Source organism: Coptis chinensis, chromosome 8 (assembly GCF_015680905.1).
Source record: "Coptis chinensis isolate HL-2020 chromosome 8, ASM1568090v1, whole genome shotgun sequence".
Classification (NCBI taxonomy): domain Eukaryota; kingdom Viridiplantae; phylum Streptophyta; class Magnoliopsida; order Ranunculales; family Ranunculaceae; genus Coptis; species Coptis chinensis.
The window spans coordinates 75,143,609-75,161,228 of NC_141463.1; the positions used below are offsets into that span (position 1 = coordinate 75,143,609).

Sequence of the window (17,620 nt, forward strand, 5' to 3'; positions counted from 1 at the left end):
CCATCATCAGCAAATATAAAACAAAAGGAGGACTTCACTAACAGGTCAACTGCGCCCTATTATTAGTTTCTCTGAATACATGCATGGTGTGTATTACAGCAAGAGAGAAGAAGACTTTTCCTTCTAATAGATTCACAGATGTTGGAGTAGCACCAAGGAGGGGGAGAAGAACCATTTGTTTTTTGCATTGCCCAACATACAATCTAAACATATCTCAACCCGACCACAACCAATCTTTAAGCAACCATCCAATCCCGCATTTCACAAAGGAATTTGTTGAGATTATTCCACCCCAATTTCTAGGTGTGTCCTGTCTATTTCTCTCCCAAACCTCTTTTTATATTAATAGAATTTACTCTTCACATAAGTTTGAGCTTATAGAGAAATTGACAATTTAGCTTTGATATCAAAGCACAAGTTTATAAGAAGTCGTGGGTTCAAGTCTTGTCAGGTGAAAGTTGCACAAAAAATTTCTAGATATATCCCTTCTATTTCTCTCCCGAGCCTCCTCTCATATTAATATAATTTACTATTCACATAAATTCGAGTTTATGGAGAAATTGACAATTTAACATAATTGAAAGAAAAATAAAATTTTGTTATTTTTATTCAACGTTAACTTTTTTTTCCTTTTCCTTTTCTTTTTCTTTTTCTTTTTCTTTTTCCATTAAAAAGGAAAACTACTATAGTCAATATATACCAACCACCTCACTTGTGAGTTTCTTCAAAATGACACAAACAATATACCAAAATTTTACTCTGAAATGATTTAACACTTAATTTCAACATCAAAATCTGCCTTTGAAAAAGAACCTCCACAAAATATTAAAAGTGAATTTTTTTGGTCTGTTGAGGAAACACTTTCGGTATTAGAGAGGTATATGTTTGTTTGTTTGATTTATATGTGTTAGCTTTGAAATGTGTAACATAGAACGTTTGCCAAGTTCATCATCTACTCTTGTGAGGCAAAAAATAAGATGATCAGAGCAACAATATTCATTCTCCTCCTTTGCTCATACTTGCACATTTCTGCATCCTCCAACACTTCTAATAATGTCACTGTTCCAGGTATCTTTCTACCCATCTTATAGTTGGTTGACTGATTTTGAGCTTGATAATTTTTAGTTATTACCATGGATAATTGGAATGTGAAATGCTGTGAAATCCTATTCATGTAAATAAAGTTTGGCTACCACATGCAAGTCCCTAGTGCATGCTATGGTCTAATGGACGGAAGTCAGGAGGATTTGAGGGAAATCCTCACTTCAGAAGGGGAAAAATAGGAAGAAAAACAATGACCAAAACCTACTAAGATATGCTCTGTACTAACGATGCTCCCTGTGTTGATGACCTTGCTTCTGTGGCGTTTGGCGTGAAGTGCATGCAGCAGAAGTTCCCCAAATGACCAATGTCTGATATATATCTAGTAAAGCAGCCCTATGGCCACCAAGGGTCCAAGACGTACACAACACTGATGTTAAGCTAATTAATAAGCTGGCTAGGGAAAATAAACACTTTGGATGCAGATATGCCCTAGCTTTGCAAATTAGTTGATTTTTACGCTTTAGAGTGTAGACCAAGGTGACCAACTAACACTAAGTAGTTCTTTGACTTCTGATTAGTGCAATTTAAACTTTTTTGTTTCCACATTGCTTCTCCTGCAGGTTATGATTCCAAACCTCCCATGAACATCAAAAGTATTCCAGAGACTGTCAAAAAAGGGCTTGGCAGCAGTGGTCGTGGAGGTCACAGTGGTGGTCGCCGTGGTAGAGGCAGCCGTGGTAGTAATTCTAGTCACAGTAATGATGGTAAAGGCAGCCGTGGTCGTAGTCCTAGTCTCTGTCATGATGGCACTTGCTTTGCAATTAATACATCAGCAACAGCTATAACAGCTGCTATAATGGTTGTCACCTTCTTAGTGTCAGGCTTTTAGACATTTTAGCTCAGTCAAATTTAAACCAGTTACAGGAATGTTTTTAGCTTGACTGTATATAGCTTCTATTTATTTATTGTCTAGTAATTTTTATTTTTTTTTTTTATTTTTTTTTGTGCAAAAGAGAGTTAGACCTAAAAAAGGGTCGACTCTCTAAGATTACATAATTACAGACTCCATGATAATTTGGACCGTGCTGAAACAAAAATACGGAAAGACCCATCTACCTCTAAAAACTAAACTATAGGCCACAAAATTCAAGGTCCTACAAACATAGTAAAACTTACACTCAACTAATTATTAATACAGGAAATTGACAATTTTTCTAAATGTATCGATTGACAGAAATCCACCACATTTTGAACCAAAGTAAAAGGAAATGATAGCCTGGTCTAATCAGCATGCAAACTAAAATGATCCTGAAAAAAACTTCATGCACTCCCTCACTCCTCCAACGTTCGAAAAATTCCCTCCACTCTTTTCTCCATTATTTCTTTCACACTAAAACATATGAAGAAGACCTCAGCCATTACTACACTCATCTTCTTCAAACCAACCCACACACCAACTCCATAACCCAAACCCACACTCAAATTCTCATCAACGGTTTGTCCAACAACAGTTTTCTCGCCACTCATCTCGTTAAATCATACGCAAAGGTACAAAACTACACTTCATCTCGTTTAGTTTTCGAAAATGTTTATAAGAAACGAGTATTCATATGGAATGCAATGATACGTGCTTATAGTGTGACATCATCATGGGTAGAAATCATTGAACTGTTTAAAAGAATGGAATTAGAAAGAATACAACCTGATCATTACACACTCCCTTTTGTTATCAAAGCGTTTGGAGTTTTATTGAAAGTTGATGAAGGGAAAAGAGTACATAAAGTGGCTAGGAAGTTGGGGTTGGTTAGGAATGTGTATGTAGGGACCGCTTTGATGGAAATGTATATAAAGTTTGGTGACTTGGAGATGGGGTTTCAGTTGTTTGATGAAATGCCGAAAAGAGATATTGTCTCTTGGACTTCTATGATATCGGGGTATGTTGAACATGGGTTTTATAAAGAGGGGTTGAGAGTTTTTAATGAAATGAGACTTGGAGATGATGATAATAAACCGAATTGGGTTACGGTTTTGAGTGTGATCCCAGCTTGTGATTATTCGATACATTCGTTTGTGGTGAAGTGTGGGTTTGATTCGATAGCAGAAGTTCAAACTGCGGTTCTTAATATGTATGTTAAAGGTGGGGATGTTGTGGAAGGTTATAGGTTGTTTTGTGAAATGAAAGAGAAGAGCTTAGTTTCGTGGACTGTTATGGTGAGTGGGTATTCGCAGAATGGATATGCCAGTGAAGCTCTTACATTGTTTTATCAAATGCTGAAAATGACTGATCTTAAACTTGATGCTATAATAGCTGCAAGTGTTCTTCAAGCTTGTGCCCAACTTGGTTCGTTAAATTATGGAGAGATGATTCACGGATATGTTGTACGTATGGGACCAGTTGTGGGACTTGAAGCGGAAACGTCTCTTGTTGACATGTATGCAAAATGTGGTAGTTTGAATGCTGCACAAAGAGTATTTGGTGAGATGAGAAATAGGAACATGATAACATGGAGTGCACTGATTTCAGGTTATGGATGTCATGGTTTTGGTTCAAAGGCGCTTGATCTTTTCGAACAGATGAAAAGAGAAGGCTTCATACCTGATGAAGCTGCATTCCTAAGTGTATTATCTGCTTGTAGTCACTCGGGTCTTGTTAGTGAAGGAAAGGAGTTTTTTAACTTGATGCGACAAACATACGGGATGTCCCCTGGCTTAAAGCATTATGCTTGTGTGATTGATCTTCTTGGACGAGCAGGACTCATCGGCGAAGCTTGGGATATGATCGAGGGGATGCCATTTGAACCGGATACAAACATTTGGAGAAGCCTGCTTTCAGCCTGCAAAATCAAAGGGAATGTTAACGTTGCTGAATATGCATGTAACCAGTTGATGGAGTTGGACTATGATAACACAGACTACCATGTGCTTCTAGCTAATATATACGCCAGTTGCGGGAAGTGGAATGAAGTATCTAAGGTAAGATCTGTTATAAGAGGAAAGGGTGAGAAGAAATCACCTGGGTGTAGCTATATAGAAGTGAATTGCAAGATCCGTAATTTTTTTGCTGGTGATAAGTCCCACCCTGAGTCAGAAAACTTGAGCTTCATTGTTGAAATGCTTCACACTTTGGTGAGTAACAACCAATAGATATGTCATATCTAGAAGAGCGTGTGTAGCTCTTATCTGTAACCTCTGACAAAGGACAAACATTTGTACAATGTATGTAATGGTGTGTTGTGGTTCCGTCAGTTCTTACCGATGGTGTTTCGTGATTTATGTGCTACTGGTTGGTTCATGTGACTCTCAACTCAACATGGAAATGAAGCTTTGATTAAGATGGATATGTTTGTTGTCTATTACAGGGAGTACAAATTTGACAGGGTGAACTAGGCCAGGTCAAGTACACTGAGATGAAATGGGGTTAACAAAGTTGAGATGTGACTCTCCGACCATTGTGGTGATGAAGTTTTGTCGAAGGAGACATGTTTGTTTTCTGGGAGTATGATTTGACAGGGTGTAGTAGGCCAGGACAAGTACAGTTAGATGTGACGGGCTTAACAAAGTTGAGATGGTATTTTGTTCTGGGTTAAATCAATTCGGAACATATCCAATGACAGTGTTTGATTCATCGATTACAATGGAACTCTTGTGCATGGAATATGAGAAATCAATTTGCGCTGACCCAATTTGGTATCTATGTTTGGGACAAACAGTTATGCCTTCAAAGGGTTTTAGTTTGATTCCCCTACATAATTGACCGAAAAAAGTAGTAAGATGAAGTGAATTTGAAGGCTATTTACCATTCTAATAAAAGGAAATTCGGAGAAGAATCTTGTTTTTGTTTGAACGAAGGCTTTGTGATGAGGCATCAGCAAAGCAAAACTCTGGGATCAAGCAAAACTCTGGTGATCCCCTTGGTCCACATCTTTATGGGAGAATTCTGTTCCCCTGCGACTTCATTGCACAATTTACGAGCAGATGAGATTCTCCGAAAGAAGGTTAGAAATCCAAATGACGCCCGCATTCTTTGCCTTTCCTATTGGTTGGTTAAATATTGTGATCCCTTTCCAAAAAATTAGACCATCCATGCCTGTGTTGCTATTTTATTTATTTATTTGTGTGTGTGTGTGTTTTAATCTTCAGATAATACCATTTGTTCCAAAAAGTAGTATCTTTGAATTTTAAATTGCTGCTTGAGGCAGGAATGAATCTTTTATTGTCCGTTTGAACAGAAATAATAGCTGCTACTTGCAAGTTGGGTATGATTGTTCTATTGCTAATGTCAGGATAAATAGAAACTATTGAGTGAGTGGATATGGGTTGGAGGGATCAGGAGGAGGGGAAAGATGCCACTTCATCTTCCAAAATATCGAACACCTAGCCCTTCTTTTTTAAATGAACATCGTAGCCCTATTTGCAATATACTACCCTATTTCCTTTTCTTCCCCTTTTGACTAAATCCCTAGTTGTTGTTCTAGAGGCCTGAAATGGGGTTTACAGTTGAAGTTCATAACATTCGAATATCTTTGGAGACTTTCGAAGTTTATGTTGTAGGTTGAAGAAGTGTAGAATCTTGCACTGAATTGTTCATATGACCCGAGGACTTATGATATGCCCTGATTGTTGCTTGTCGAATCAAGAAACAAATCTTGCTGAAACTGGATGCCTTATTGTCATAGAGCACTTTGTTCCTGTTTTTCCATAGACTCACTAGGCTTGTTATCAAACAAGCCTTCCACATGTCCAAAATGAGGGAGCTATAGTGCTTTCCTTGTTGTTGAATGTCATTGAAGGATTCAATCTGCTGCCGCGTGTCAAAGACTTCACTAACATATTTCCAGATTTTCTTTGCCAGTGCACATTCATATAACAGGTGATCGAGAGTTTCTTCATGTGTCTTGCATATGCAGCACCTTGAAGCCAGTTGGGATTTCCTCCTTTTCATCTGATCGTCAGTTCTAGTGGCTCCATGTGCCAATTTCCGTGCTCTTCCTTGAGTCCTTGGTAAGACTTTAGCACTCCATATGAACTTGCTCCATGTAGGTTTGTTGGCTTTGGTTCTAATGTCTTCATGTGCTGCAGAAACCGTAAATTGACCATTGTTAGTGGATAATCAGACCCTTACGTCCTCTCTGGAGTTGAAAGGTTGGTGCAGTGAATTGATATCAGTACCAGTGAGATTCAGCACTTGAATCAAACTGTTAGAGAATTCCCATGAATGCAGTTTGTGAGTGTTGCCCGAAGCTTCATTATGTCCTTTCTTTCGTCCTGAAAGTTGTCACAAATAGGTTTCTGCCATAACCAATTGTCCCTCCATAGATTTATAGATGCACCATTCCCAACAATCCATCCATGAAATGGAGCCATTTCCTCGAGAGCCCATCTTGTTCCCAGCCATACAGTTGAGGTCTTGTAGTTAGACCATCCACCTACTTTGTTTGTATATTTCCCCTTCATGAAATGAGACCAGTTGCATTCTTCAATTAATAGACATCATGTCTGTTTAATGAACGTGTGAATGGTTGCTGTACCTTAATTTATTTCCTTCCCTTCCCGCAGACACTCCTTATTGGAACATACGGTGTCAATTTTTAGCTTCGATCTTCATTTGGATGAAGCACCTCTGCTTCGTTGTCGCAATCTTTGGTTGAATTTTGTGAATGTAGCCAAAAGTCAAAATTAGAGAAAGTAAAAAAGATGAAGTCGTGAAGATGAAACCACTTTCGAAAGAAGGCGTCTTTATATCTACTTGTACACTAAAAGGGTGTGTTTGTTAAATTTTAACTCATGGAAAGGAAAGGAAATAAAATGGGTGGTCCACTATCGAATGGAATGGAAAGGAAATAATTTTAAATGGTATGTGTTTGGTAAACTGGAGAAAGGAAAGTAAAAACTGGGGAAATGAATAATCATGTTTGTTTGCAAAATCTATGGAAATGAATAATTGTATTGTTGGGTGGGGTGTATTAGTAATAAGTCCTTATATATCTATTTCCTTTCCTTTCCTTTCCACAAAATTTTCAGGGATTAGCTAAGGACACAAAACCTTTTCCATTTGTTTCCATATGGAAAAGCTCATTTCATTTTCCATTGGGTAAAAATAACGCCTTTAAAAACTATGGAAAAGATGGACCACTCTTATTTTCCTTTCCTTTCCATAGTGTTTCCATCATAACAAACACACCCTAATTCAAGTTGTACACACCAAGGAGGTATCATTTAGCCCGACTTGTCAATTAGGGGCTTGAATCAGGATTGGACTAGGTGTCCCAGGTGATACAGTGATAGAGCCGGAGGGATTGATATTTTCTTTTTTTCTTTATATATATATATATATCTTACTATATTAGAAAAATATGGAGTAGGAGGAATAGTATTTCGGTGTCATATTTATGTCCTTTAGAGATAAAATGATAATTATCTGATTTTCAAAGACTTAAAAAAACCAAAATTAATGACATAAAAGTAAATATTTGAATATGTAAGTCTTAAAAATAAATACAGTGGGCCAAAGATAATAGTGTCCACACATTATTATTATTATTTTTTGTTATTTTTATTTTTTCTATTATGGACTCTATTAGAATAAAATAATTAAAAAATATAAAAAAAAAAAGACAGACTTTTTTTTTTTTCTCTCTCCAGCTGTAGACCCTATGTATTCTAAATATATTTTTTACTCGCGTGCTGTTTGCTAGTGTGTGTATATATATATATATATATATACTGGTGGTGACCGTTGTTGGTCGAATCTCCCAAAGGATCTGTTGCTGATTTTAGATATTTTCTATTACCCATTACGTGATTTTCAGCACTGTTTGTAAAACATGGTTTGGAGAAGAGAAAAAAGTCCCCCAGCAGCAGCAGTTGGGGCGGTTACCTTGGTTGCTGTTACTGGACCACATTCTTCTTTTTCATGCCCTCCTGTAAAGAAGTTCTGTACAAAAAAGGACCAGATCCTCGCACTCAAGAATGCATAGGATCAAGCCATGGATGCTTGGTCATGTTAGATAAAACCAGCCCAAACATTTTTTAACTCAATCCACTTACAGCTGCTACCATTTTCTTTTTACCTTCACGTACCAATGCTGAATTTTTCATGGCCTCACCGATAAAGCTGTCCACCTAATCGTACTTTGTTCAAGGTCGATGTTGCTCACAGAGATATAAGCACCTGGCTCTCACTGAGCCAATTTATCTTTGCCTCCAACTATTAACAATGACTATAACGGCACTGGCGTCTCCTGCATTGTGTTTATGGTCTCTGCGGCTCTCAGGCTCTGCATGTTTGAATGAATTTCCATTTTGCAGACTAGGGGATAAGAAGTGGACATTAATAATGATTGAGGAACTTGGTTTCTGGCGTTGTAGAGAATTCAGAAACCATGATGGAAGTTTATATACTTTCTAGATCGATGTAATACTACTGTGGTTTGTGATGTAAAAGACGTTTCTTCTGATGATGGTGGAATGGTGTAATCAAATACATTCCTTCTTCTTCTTCTGCACTGCGATTGTTACACCTTAAGGAGATAGTTCATTTAGTCGAATCATCGGACAAATATTAATGGTTATCAAATCGCTAGCAGGTAACTTTCCAAAGCTTTCATGTAGAAAAACGAGGAGGGCCACTGTGGAAAGTTTATAAGCTAAATATGAGTATTCTGGAGTGGGTGGAGGTGGAAAGTCTTGGCGATGATGCTGCATTGTTTGTAGGTCCCTATAATTCTAAGTCGTTCTTGGCTAACAATTATCCTGATCTGAAACCAAATTGTATCTACTACATTCACCATCGATGCAGACTGTGATTGCTTCTGTTGTTGGCTTGATTTAAGTACCAACGGGTTTGAACTCCTACCTTCTCTTGAAAGGTTTCCACGGTTGCACAATTACCTAGTTAATCATGGCGTGGATTATGTGTTGCCAATTTTTGGGTTACGCCCTCCCCAGTGGTAGAGTCGGATCAAGCAGTATTTATTGGATAGCCTATTTATTTTTATTTTGTTCATTGTTTATTTCTGAACAATAGCATATTTCCAGTTAACTTCAGCTAGCTCTGTGTCTGCAGTGGATGTTGCATTTCTTTTCGAGGACAAGAAAGTATTTATTCTATATGCCATGAGATGTTTTTCTAATAATCATATATACGATTAGTGGGCTTTTTGTATCCTCAAAAAATTACAACCTAATGGACTCCCTTTTTTCTCTCTCTCTCTCCCTTTTTATACCATCTTTTTTCCTAACTTCCCCCTCTCATCAGCTTCGTTCATCTCCTCTCCATCACTCGCCCTCTAGCTCTCCACCTGTCCCACTTCCTATATGGCAGTTATCGGCAGTTAGGTTCTGGCGGACTGATCCACATCGTCTTCTCTTCACAATTCTGCGTACGACCCTTTTGTACCTTTGAGTCCACATGTCATCAATAGGTCCTATACAGATGCCCCTCTCGGTCTCGTTGACATTCCGCGGTATCATTTATGGTCCGCGGACAGTCTACGGTTCCGAGAATCATCCCAAACCTCCCCTTCCAAATATTCCATCTCTGGCACACACCTCCTTTGCATGTGCGCCATCATCCACGTGTCCAAGGCGCACGTGTAGGAAACCTGTCTTTTCGGCGCACGCACATCGAACCTGCCTTTTCGATTTTCAAGGACCCACGTGTCCTTTTTCCTCTGGTCCTTTTTTCTTTTGGTATTACGTTTTTACCCCTGTCGCTTAGTATTCTGCTCAAACATCTCTCTTTCTTCAAAGCCCATCTTTTGCATCTAAACCCTCTCACTTTTCTCACTCTGCTCCTCCTTCTTCACTGTTATTCTTTTCCGGTGGATTTTTGGCCGCTCAAGGTTCGAGTTTTCTTCATTGTTCTTCGTTTTTGTTGCTCTTTGCTGCTTGTTACCTCAGGTTTGTCTTCATCCTCTTTGCCCCTGTCCTTTGTACCCGATTACGCTTATTCGTGTAACTGTTCCTTCATTTCCCTTCGTGGTTTATTTCCCCCTTGTTACCTCAGTTGGGGATCTCCAACTTGTTGGATTCTATCATGTCGAATCGAACCGCGGAGTACCTCGGGCTTTTCGCCTCAGGGATCCGCGTCCTCCACCTCCAGATCTAGCGGTCATACCGCGGAACGATCTGAGTCAACGACTTCTGACACTTCTAGCCCTGCCGCGGAACCTTCCACTTCAGGAAGGAAAGCCACTCTTCCTCCCCCACCTTCATATCATTGTAGACCCAACTTAGATGCCGTTAAAACTGCTTATGGCATCCCAGCCGACGTGATTCTTGAGCACGTGCCTGGCGTTGCCCATTTCCCACATCTAGTCACACCATGACCCGGTTGTCTCATCGCTACCGTAGGTCAGATAGCCGCAAGCTTGCGGTTTTCCTTAACTCCTCTAGATGTCGAGGTATGTAACCACTTCAACATCTCCCCATGCCAAGGCATTGGTAACTTTTAGCGCATCTTATACGCCGCGAATTACTACAACAAAACCAATTCACCCAAAATCCAACTCTGCGACATAATAGCTCATTATTATATAAAGAAAAGTACCAAATTTGGTAGTGTAGGATACCAATCCTTTTGTACCCGTCCACAGAAGAAGTCATTTGTCCTCCACATTACTACCTCTGAAAAAGAATGACATTATTATCCGTTATATGTGTCCAGTAGTTTTCTATCCGCGGATCTTTCATCTGAAGTTTCTCTAAGGCATCTCAGTTTCCTTTCTAGTGGTACGTAACATCTTTTGGTTCGCAGTGCCTTTTCCTAATTTGCTTTTAACTCGTCTTTCTTCTGTGACACAGGTTGGAGCCCTGATTCGCGATCTAAAATTTACACCGGCGTCTCATCGCAATTTTCCAAAGGTCTCGGTGATTTGGGAAGTGCCCAAAGTGTGAAGTTCTTGGTATAGATTCAGACAAGGGCAACCCTCTTCTCCTTGATCCTTCTTTGAAAAGCATTGGTAACTATTAAGGTCCGCTCTACCACCCAGCACCACCCAAAGAAAGACTTCCCAAATCCTCCCCTCGCCCTAAAAGAAAGGCCTTCAAGTCTTTCAAGTACACCAACAAGATATACCACTCCAAAGTCGTTTGCCCAACGAGCCGCTCAATCTCATACCGCTACTCCTAATAAGCCCCTCTCTTCCTACTTTGTGGCGGATTGGGAAGACGACTTTACTCAACCCTCATCCGCTATACGATACGCCATGGCCACTAATAAACTCAAACTTTGGGAAAGTGACTTCGGACGGGAGGAGGCCCGAAGTTCGCGCCAAGAGTCCCCCGACCAAAAGGCTAGAACCGCGCTCTGCGATCCAGCGGAAACCGCATCATCCGCATTGCGGGCCAATTGCTCCCTTCATCCCCGGTAAAGAACCCTACCCATCTGGGCCTTTGTCATCTGGTGCCATTGACATATGGCGCCCTCAATTCAGGGCCAGGGAACGGGATATAATAACTCGTGACTCGGCCCTAGAAAACACCGCTGTTGCAGCCTCTCTTTTCTTCAGTTCACATCTTCCAAAAGACCAAGCATATGGAGACTCTGGCACGTTTGCTTCGCATAGAGCTTCCATCTACCATGGCTGGGAAAAGGTTTAAATTTTTCTCCTTGCAACTTATCTTTTCATTTGGATAGTTTGGTAACCAATCATTCTTTTCAGTTGAGTTTGGACATTGGCTACTTGGTCCGCGGCTTAACCAACACGCTAGAATCGCTGGAAACCGTGAAGCAAGAGATTGAAGGCCCTGATGGCTGGAAGGCCAAATACGCCAAGTTGGAGAAAGATCGTGACGTTCTTCGAATTATAGCCGTGAAGGATCAAAAGGCGCTCCAGCTAGCTGAAGACAAGCATCGCGACTATGTGTCCGGTGTGACATCCAAACTCGAGGGCCAAAAAGCGGCGGGTAAGATAGCTACTCAAGCCATTGGAGACAACAAGACAAAGGACGGAGGCCGGACCGTTTGTAGTCTAGCCGAGAAGAAGATCAGCTGTGAACTTAAACAACAGCTTGAAGCTCTCACTGCGTCTGGCCGTCTTCTTCTTGTTCCCCCTCCAGCAGCGGATATTCCAACCTCTGTTCCCCTGCCTGCTCCGGCCGGTCACTCCCCCCATCGATCTTCGCTACTCAAGTGATGCCTCTACCCACATCCAGTGTGGTTGCCTCTCCCATTGACTTGGATAATGATCCTCCTTCCTCTGGTGAAGGGGATTTGGCGTCCACTCCGAAGGATGCGACCGGGCGGCGAAGTAACTCATTTGAATTCATGTCTTTTTTGTGTTTAAACTTCGTGTTTTTGTGTTTGTTGTAATCCCTATACTATGACTCATTGCACTTTTTGTAATATCCTTAGCCTGGTTTTCTGGGTATGCCCAGCAGGCTTTTAATGTCAGTTGTTTTGCATTCCCGAGTTCCTTATTAGCAAATCTAATTTCCATTGAATGTACTTTTGATCTCTTTAGCGTTGGAGTTCTTTTATGTCTTACCTAAATTTGCTTCATAATTGATTTGGATATTCAGTCCGCGAAGGCTCCTCCCCCCGCTGTCTTTGATCGGCTGTGAAGTCTAATGGGGCAGCTCATTTTGCCCCAAGTTTGATTCAAGTGAATACTCTGCGCAGGGATCACCCTCCCTGCTGTCTTTGAACGGCAGTGAAGCCTGATGGGGGCAGCTCATTTTGCCCCCAGTTTGAATCGGACGTTGCATCCACGAAGGGCTCATCCCCTTTGCTGTCTTTGAACGGGTGTGAAGCCTGATGGGGGCAGCTCATTTTGCCCCCAGTTTGATTCGGACGTTAGCGTCCATGCGGCTCATCCCCCGTCTTTGAGCGGGTTGTGGAAGCTAACGCGGGGGCAGCTCATTTTGCCCTTGATTGATTCGGACGTTAGGCCCGCCCGCGAAGGTTTCCGCCCCCGCTCTCTTTGAACGGTGTGAAGCCTGATGGGGGCAACTCATTTTGCCCCCAGTTTGATTCGGACGTTGCGTCCGCAAAGGGCTCATCCCCCCCGCTATCTTTGAACGGCTGTGAAGCCTAATGCGGGGCAGCTTATTTTGCCCCTTGATTGATTCGGACATGAAGTCCGCGATGAAGTTCGAAGCCCCCATCCCGCTCATTTTGAACGGCTGTGAAGCCTGATGGGGGCACTTATTTTGCCCCCAGTTTGATTCGGACTTTGCATCTGCGAAGGGCTCATCCCCCCCCGCTGTCTTTGATCAACCAATTCATGCTATGGCGCCAGAAATGCATTCTTTATTTTATTGACTTAGAATTCCACACACAATACATTTTCAATCGCTCTATATATACAAAAAAATTTCTTGTCCCATCGGAAAGCTAAACACTACTTCTTTCATGAAATTTCTTCAGCATTCTTATATTCCACTGTTTCTCAATCGTTGCCCCTGCCGGCGTTTCAATCTTGTAGGTGCCAGAAGTTCCCTTCTTTGTCACGACATACGGTCCTTCCCAGTTTGGTCCTAATTTGTCGTCATTCTCCTTCTTAGTGGCTGGGGTAACCCTTCGCAGCACCAAATCCCCAATCATGAATGCACGCGGCTTTACTCGTCTATCATACTGTCTCTGTAGCCTTCTATGATACTCCTCCAGTCGCATGCGAGTTATATCTCTTTTTTCCTCAATTACATTCAACTCAATGGCTAATATCTTCTCATTTAGACCCATTTCCACGGCCCTGGTTCTTGTCGTTTTCTCTATCATTTCCACCGGTATGACAGCTTCTACTCCGTACGCCATTGCGAATGGTGATTCATTCGTGGAAGTTCGCGGTGTGGTACGATAAGCCTATAAAACATGATTCAATTCATCAGCCCATGCTCCCTTTCTGTCCTCCCCCAACTTTCTTTTTAAATTGTCCATGATGATTTTGTTTGATGCCTCCGCCTGACCATTCCCCTCCGGATTGTATGGCGTCGAGAATCCTTGTTTCACTTTGTAGGCTTGAAGGAATTGACACACCTTTCCCCCAGTAAATTGTGTTCCATTATCTGCAATGATTGTATAGGGCAATCCGAATCTGCATATTGTGTTCTCCCAAAGGAACTTCTTCACATTCTCTTATTTGACTTGCTGTAGTGCCACTCCCTCCACCCACTTGGTGAAATAATCAGTGGCGGCCAACATAAATCTTCTTTTGCCGCTTGCCATGGGCAAGGGCCCCACTATATCCAGTGCCCACATGGCGAATGGCCACGGACTAAACACATTATGCAGTGGCTCTGCTGGGGAGTGGATGAGTTGTGCAAACCTCTGACATTTCTCACAAGTTGTTGCATACTCTGTTGCCCTCTTCATATGGGGCCAAAAATACCCCTGAGATATCAATCTATGGGTTGTTGTTCGGCCAGTTGAGTGACTTCCACAATCACCTTCATGTACCTCGGCTATCACTTTTTGCACCTGCTGTGGCCCTATGCATCTCAATAGTGGCCCGCTGAAACTCTTCCTGTAAAAATCCCCATCTAACAGAACATATCTCTGACTTAGTTGCTCCATTTTTCGTCTCTCCTTTGTATTCTCTATCTCTACTCCCATAAGAAAAGTTTTAATAGGCGTCATCCAACCTGCCTCCCTCTCAATGGTGAGACATACACCCTCTTCTTCTGATGTACTTGGCCGGCGCAAAACTCTTACTTCAATAGAATGACCCTCTTTTCCTGGAAGCACAACGGCCACATATGCTAAAGCATCAGCATGTCTGTTTTCACCGCGGCCCAAATGGGCAAACTGAATCCTTTTGAACTTGCTGGCTTTTCATTGTAGAACCTCCAGATATCGTGCCATCCTTGGACAACGCGCCACAAACCCCCCATTCATCTGACAAATAACCAAGTTAAAGTCAGAGAACACCGATAACTCACTTACTCCCAGATCTTGTGCCAAATCTAACCCTGCTATCACTGCTTCATATTCAGACTCATTATTTGAAGCCGCGAATCTCAGTTTCATTGACAACTCCAACCTTGTGTTCTCAAGAGTCACCAAAACCACGCCGATCCCATTCCCGGTATTTGTAGTTGATCCATCCGTGAATACTCTCCATCCATTGCGCATATCCCAAGGGTCTAAGGGATCACGTTTAGATTCTCCCTCCTGATCCATGACCATTTCTTCTCCCCAAGTGGGATCCTCGGCTAGAAATTCTGCTAGGAACTCCACCATGGCTTGCGCTTTTTCTGCCGTTCTAATATGATATTGGATTTCATAACAACTAAGCATCACTGCCCATTTTAGCATTCTGCCAGACTTTTCTGCCTTCAACGCTTGCTTGAGGGGCAGATTTGTTATCACCACCACTGAGTGAGCCTCGAAATAGGGTTTCAACTTCAATGCAGAGAAAATCAACGCCAAGGCATACTTCTCAATTCCATCGTATCGGCGTCTCGTCTAGCATGGTTTTACTCTGAAAGTAAACTGTCTTTTCTACTTTTTCTACAACTCGCACCAGGACTGAGCTTATCGCGTACTCTGAAACCCCCAAATAAAGATACAACCTCTCTCCTTGCTCCGGCCGCGATAGCAAAGGTGTTTGTCCTAAATAAGCCTTCAACTCCTGAAAGGCTTCCTCATACTCAGCGGTCCATTGGAAATCTGGCGTTTTCCTCACCAACCGATACAACCGTCTGCATTTGTCCGATGATTTAGATATAAATCTGTTCAATGCCTCGACCCTTCCTGCCAACCGCTCCACCTCCTTCACATTCTAAGGGGACGACATCTCAACTAGGGATCTAATCTGCTCGGGATTGGCCTCTATTCCACGGTACGTGACTATGTAACCCAAGAACTTTCCCGAAGATACTCCGAATGTGCATTTCTCGGGGTTCAGTTTCAGCCTATGCCTCCGGAGTATGTGAAAAGTTTATTAGAGACCCCTCAAATGTTCCTCTTCTGACATGTTTTTTTCCACCATATCATCAATATATATTTCCATGCCCTTCCTAATATTGTCTTCAAACATTCCATGCTCTTCCTAATATTGTCTTCAAACATTTTTCCCCACCTGAAATGTAGCCGCAGATTCTTCAAACCAAAAGACATTCTTGTATAGCACAAAAGTACCTCCTTCCACCACGAAGGTTGTCTTCTCTTGATCCGGGCGAACATCGCGACTGGTTATATCCCATGGACGCATCCATGAAAGAGAACACCTTGAAACCCGCAGTTCTATCTACTAACTCATCCACTTGCGGCATAGGATAATAGTCTTTAGGGCACTTTTATTCATGTCTGTAAAGTCAACACACATTCTGACCTTGTCGTTCTTTTTTGGAACAGCGACAATGTTGGACAACCATTCCGTACATTCCACATCCCTAATTATCCATGCGCCCTTAAGTCGTATAACCTCCTCGCGAATCCCTTCCGCACAGATTTGGGTCTTTACGCTTCATCATCTTCGTCTTTACAGTTTCGTGATCTTCCTTCATATGCAAGTGATGACAAGCAAACTTTGGATCTATCCCATTGATATCTTCAATCACCCATGCAAATATGTCAACATTCTCTGTCAATAATTGTACCAGCTTGATTTTCCATTCCTCTGGAAAGTCCGATCCGACCGACGTAAACTTCTCTTCCTCTCCCACCCCTAGGTTCACGATCTCCATCTCATCCAGAGTTTTCGGTCCCTGAGGAGACTCGTATCCTTCAGTCAAGTCCGCCTCCTGTAATTGCTACACTTCTCCTTTCTCGCATGTCGGTTTTTCCCCTCCTGTTCCACAGACCATATTTTTAATCGTCACCTGGTGTATATTCTGCGCGGCGACTTGATCCCCCCTTATTTCGTACATCCCCCCCCCCTCGCCCCTCGTGGGGAAGCAGATCATCTGATAATAGGTCGACGGAATGACCTTCATTTCATGAATCCATCTTCTCCCTAGAATGACATTATATTGGGACCCAGTATCTACCACCATAAACCTGGTGAATACCATCATCGGACCTACTGTTACTGGCAACGTTAACTCCCTCATAGGCTCTGTCATGCTACCATTGAAGCCATGCAAATTGGTCTGAGGAATCTTCAACTGATCTCTATCTATGTTCATCTCTTCCATGGCCCCTTTAAACAATAGATCTATCGAACTTCTGCAGTCTATCAACACCCGCTTCACTAAATAATTACCCATTGCTATGGTGATCACCAACACATCCTCATGCGGCGAAATCACTGATTCCAAGTCTTTCGGTGTGAACATTATGTTTCCCTCTCCTATTGCGGTTCCCAATACTAACCGCGGCATGCTTGCCACCTCATTTACTTGTCGAAGTCATTTGTCTTTCTTATCTTGTCTCCGGTAGGCATTTTTCCGAAAGTGTCTCTCCACCGTAAATGACATTTATTGTTCCTAAGATCCTATCGAGCCTCGCCTCTCTCCGCATGACTTAACCTCCGCGACATATTCTCGAAGCATCCCCTTCTCAATCATTTTTCCACCAGCCACTTCAAAGCATAACATTCGTTAGTGGCATGGTTCATAATCGATGATAGGCACAAAAGGTTTTCCCTCTATCTCGAGGGGTGTATTCGCGGTCCCTCATTATCGCAACCCC

General features: G+C 41.9%; 2 protein-coding genes and 1 pseudogene across 4 annotated transcripts; 2 read left to right on the forward strand and 1 right to left on the reverse strand.

Moving 5' to 3' along the window:
- Positions 1–656: 656 nt before the first annotated feature.
- On the forward strand, positions 657–5,296 carry LOC147483041 (uncharacterized). The gene is made up of 2 exons (XM_086575761.1): positions 657–1,068; positions 1,665–5,296. Exons 1-2 carry the CDS (start codon positions 978–980, stop codon positions 1,931–1,933), a joined length of 360 nt encoding a protein of 119 aa, XP_086431887.1. The 5' UTR covers positions 657–977; the 3' UTR covers positions 1,934–5,296.
- LOC147483042 (pentatricopeptide repeat-containing protein At3g12770 pseudogene) lies at positions 2,192–6,895 on the forward strand (annotated as a pseudogene). 2 transcript variants are annotated; one of them, XR_015203675.1, is made up of 3 exons: positions 2,192–5,039; positions 5,883–6,045; positions 6,124–6,895. The product of XR_015203675.1 is annotated as a pentatricopeptide repeat-containing protein At3g12770 pseudogene, transcript variant X1 (transcript). The 2 variants fall into 2 exon arrangements; XR_015203676.1 differs by having other exon boundaries at positions 5,897–6,045.
- Positions 6,896–13,381: 6,486 nt separating this feature from the next.
- Positions 13,382–13,801, reverse strand: LOC147483043 (uncharacterized). The gene has a single exon (XM_086579476.1). It carries the CDS (start codon positions 13,799–13,801, stop codon positions 13,382–13,384), a length of 420 nt encoding a protein of 139 aa, XP_086435602.1.
- Positions 13,802–17,620: the final 3,819 nt, after the last annotated feature.

Excerpts from the sequence above, each read along its gene's own strand:
- LOC147483041 (XM_086575761.1), top strand. The coding sequence starts at position 978 with ATGATCAGAGCAACAATATTCATTCTCCTCCTTTGCTCATACTTGCAC. Across the intron at positions 1,069-1,664 it reads TAATAATGTCACTGTTCCAG|GTTATGATTCCAAACCTCCC; the intron begins GTATCTTTCTAC and ends CTTCTCCTGCAG.
- LOC147483043 (XM_086579476.1), bottom strand. The coding sequence starts at position 13,801 with ATGGCGTACGGAGTAGAAGCTGTCATACCGGTGGAAATGATAGAGAAA.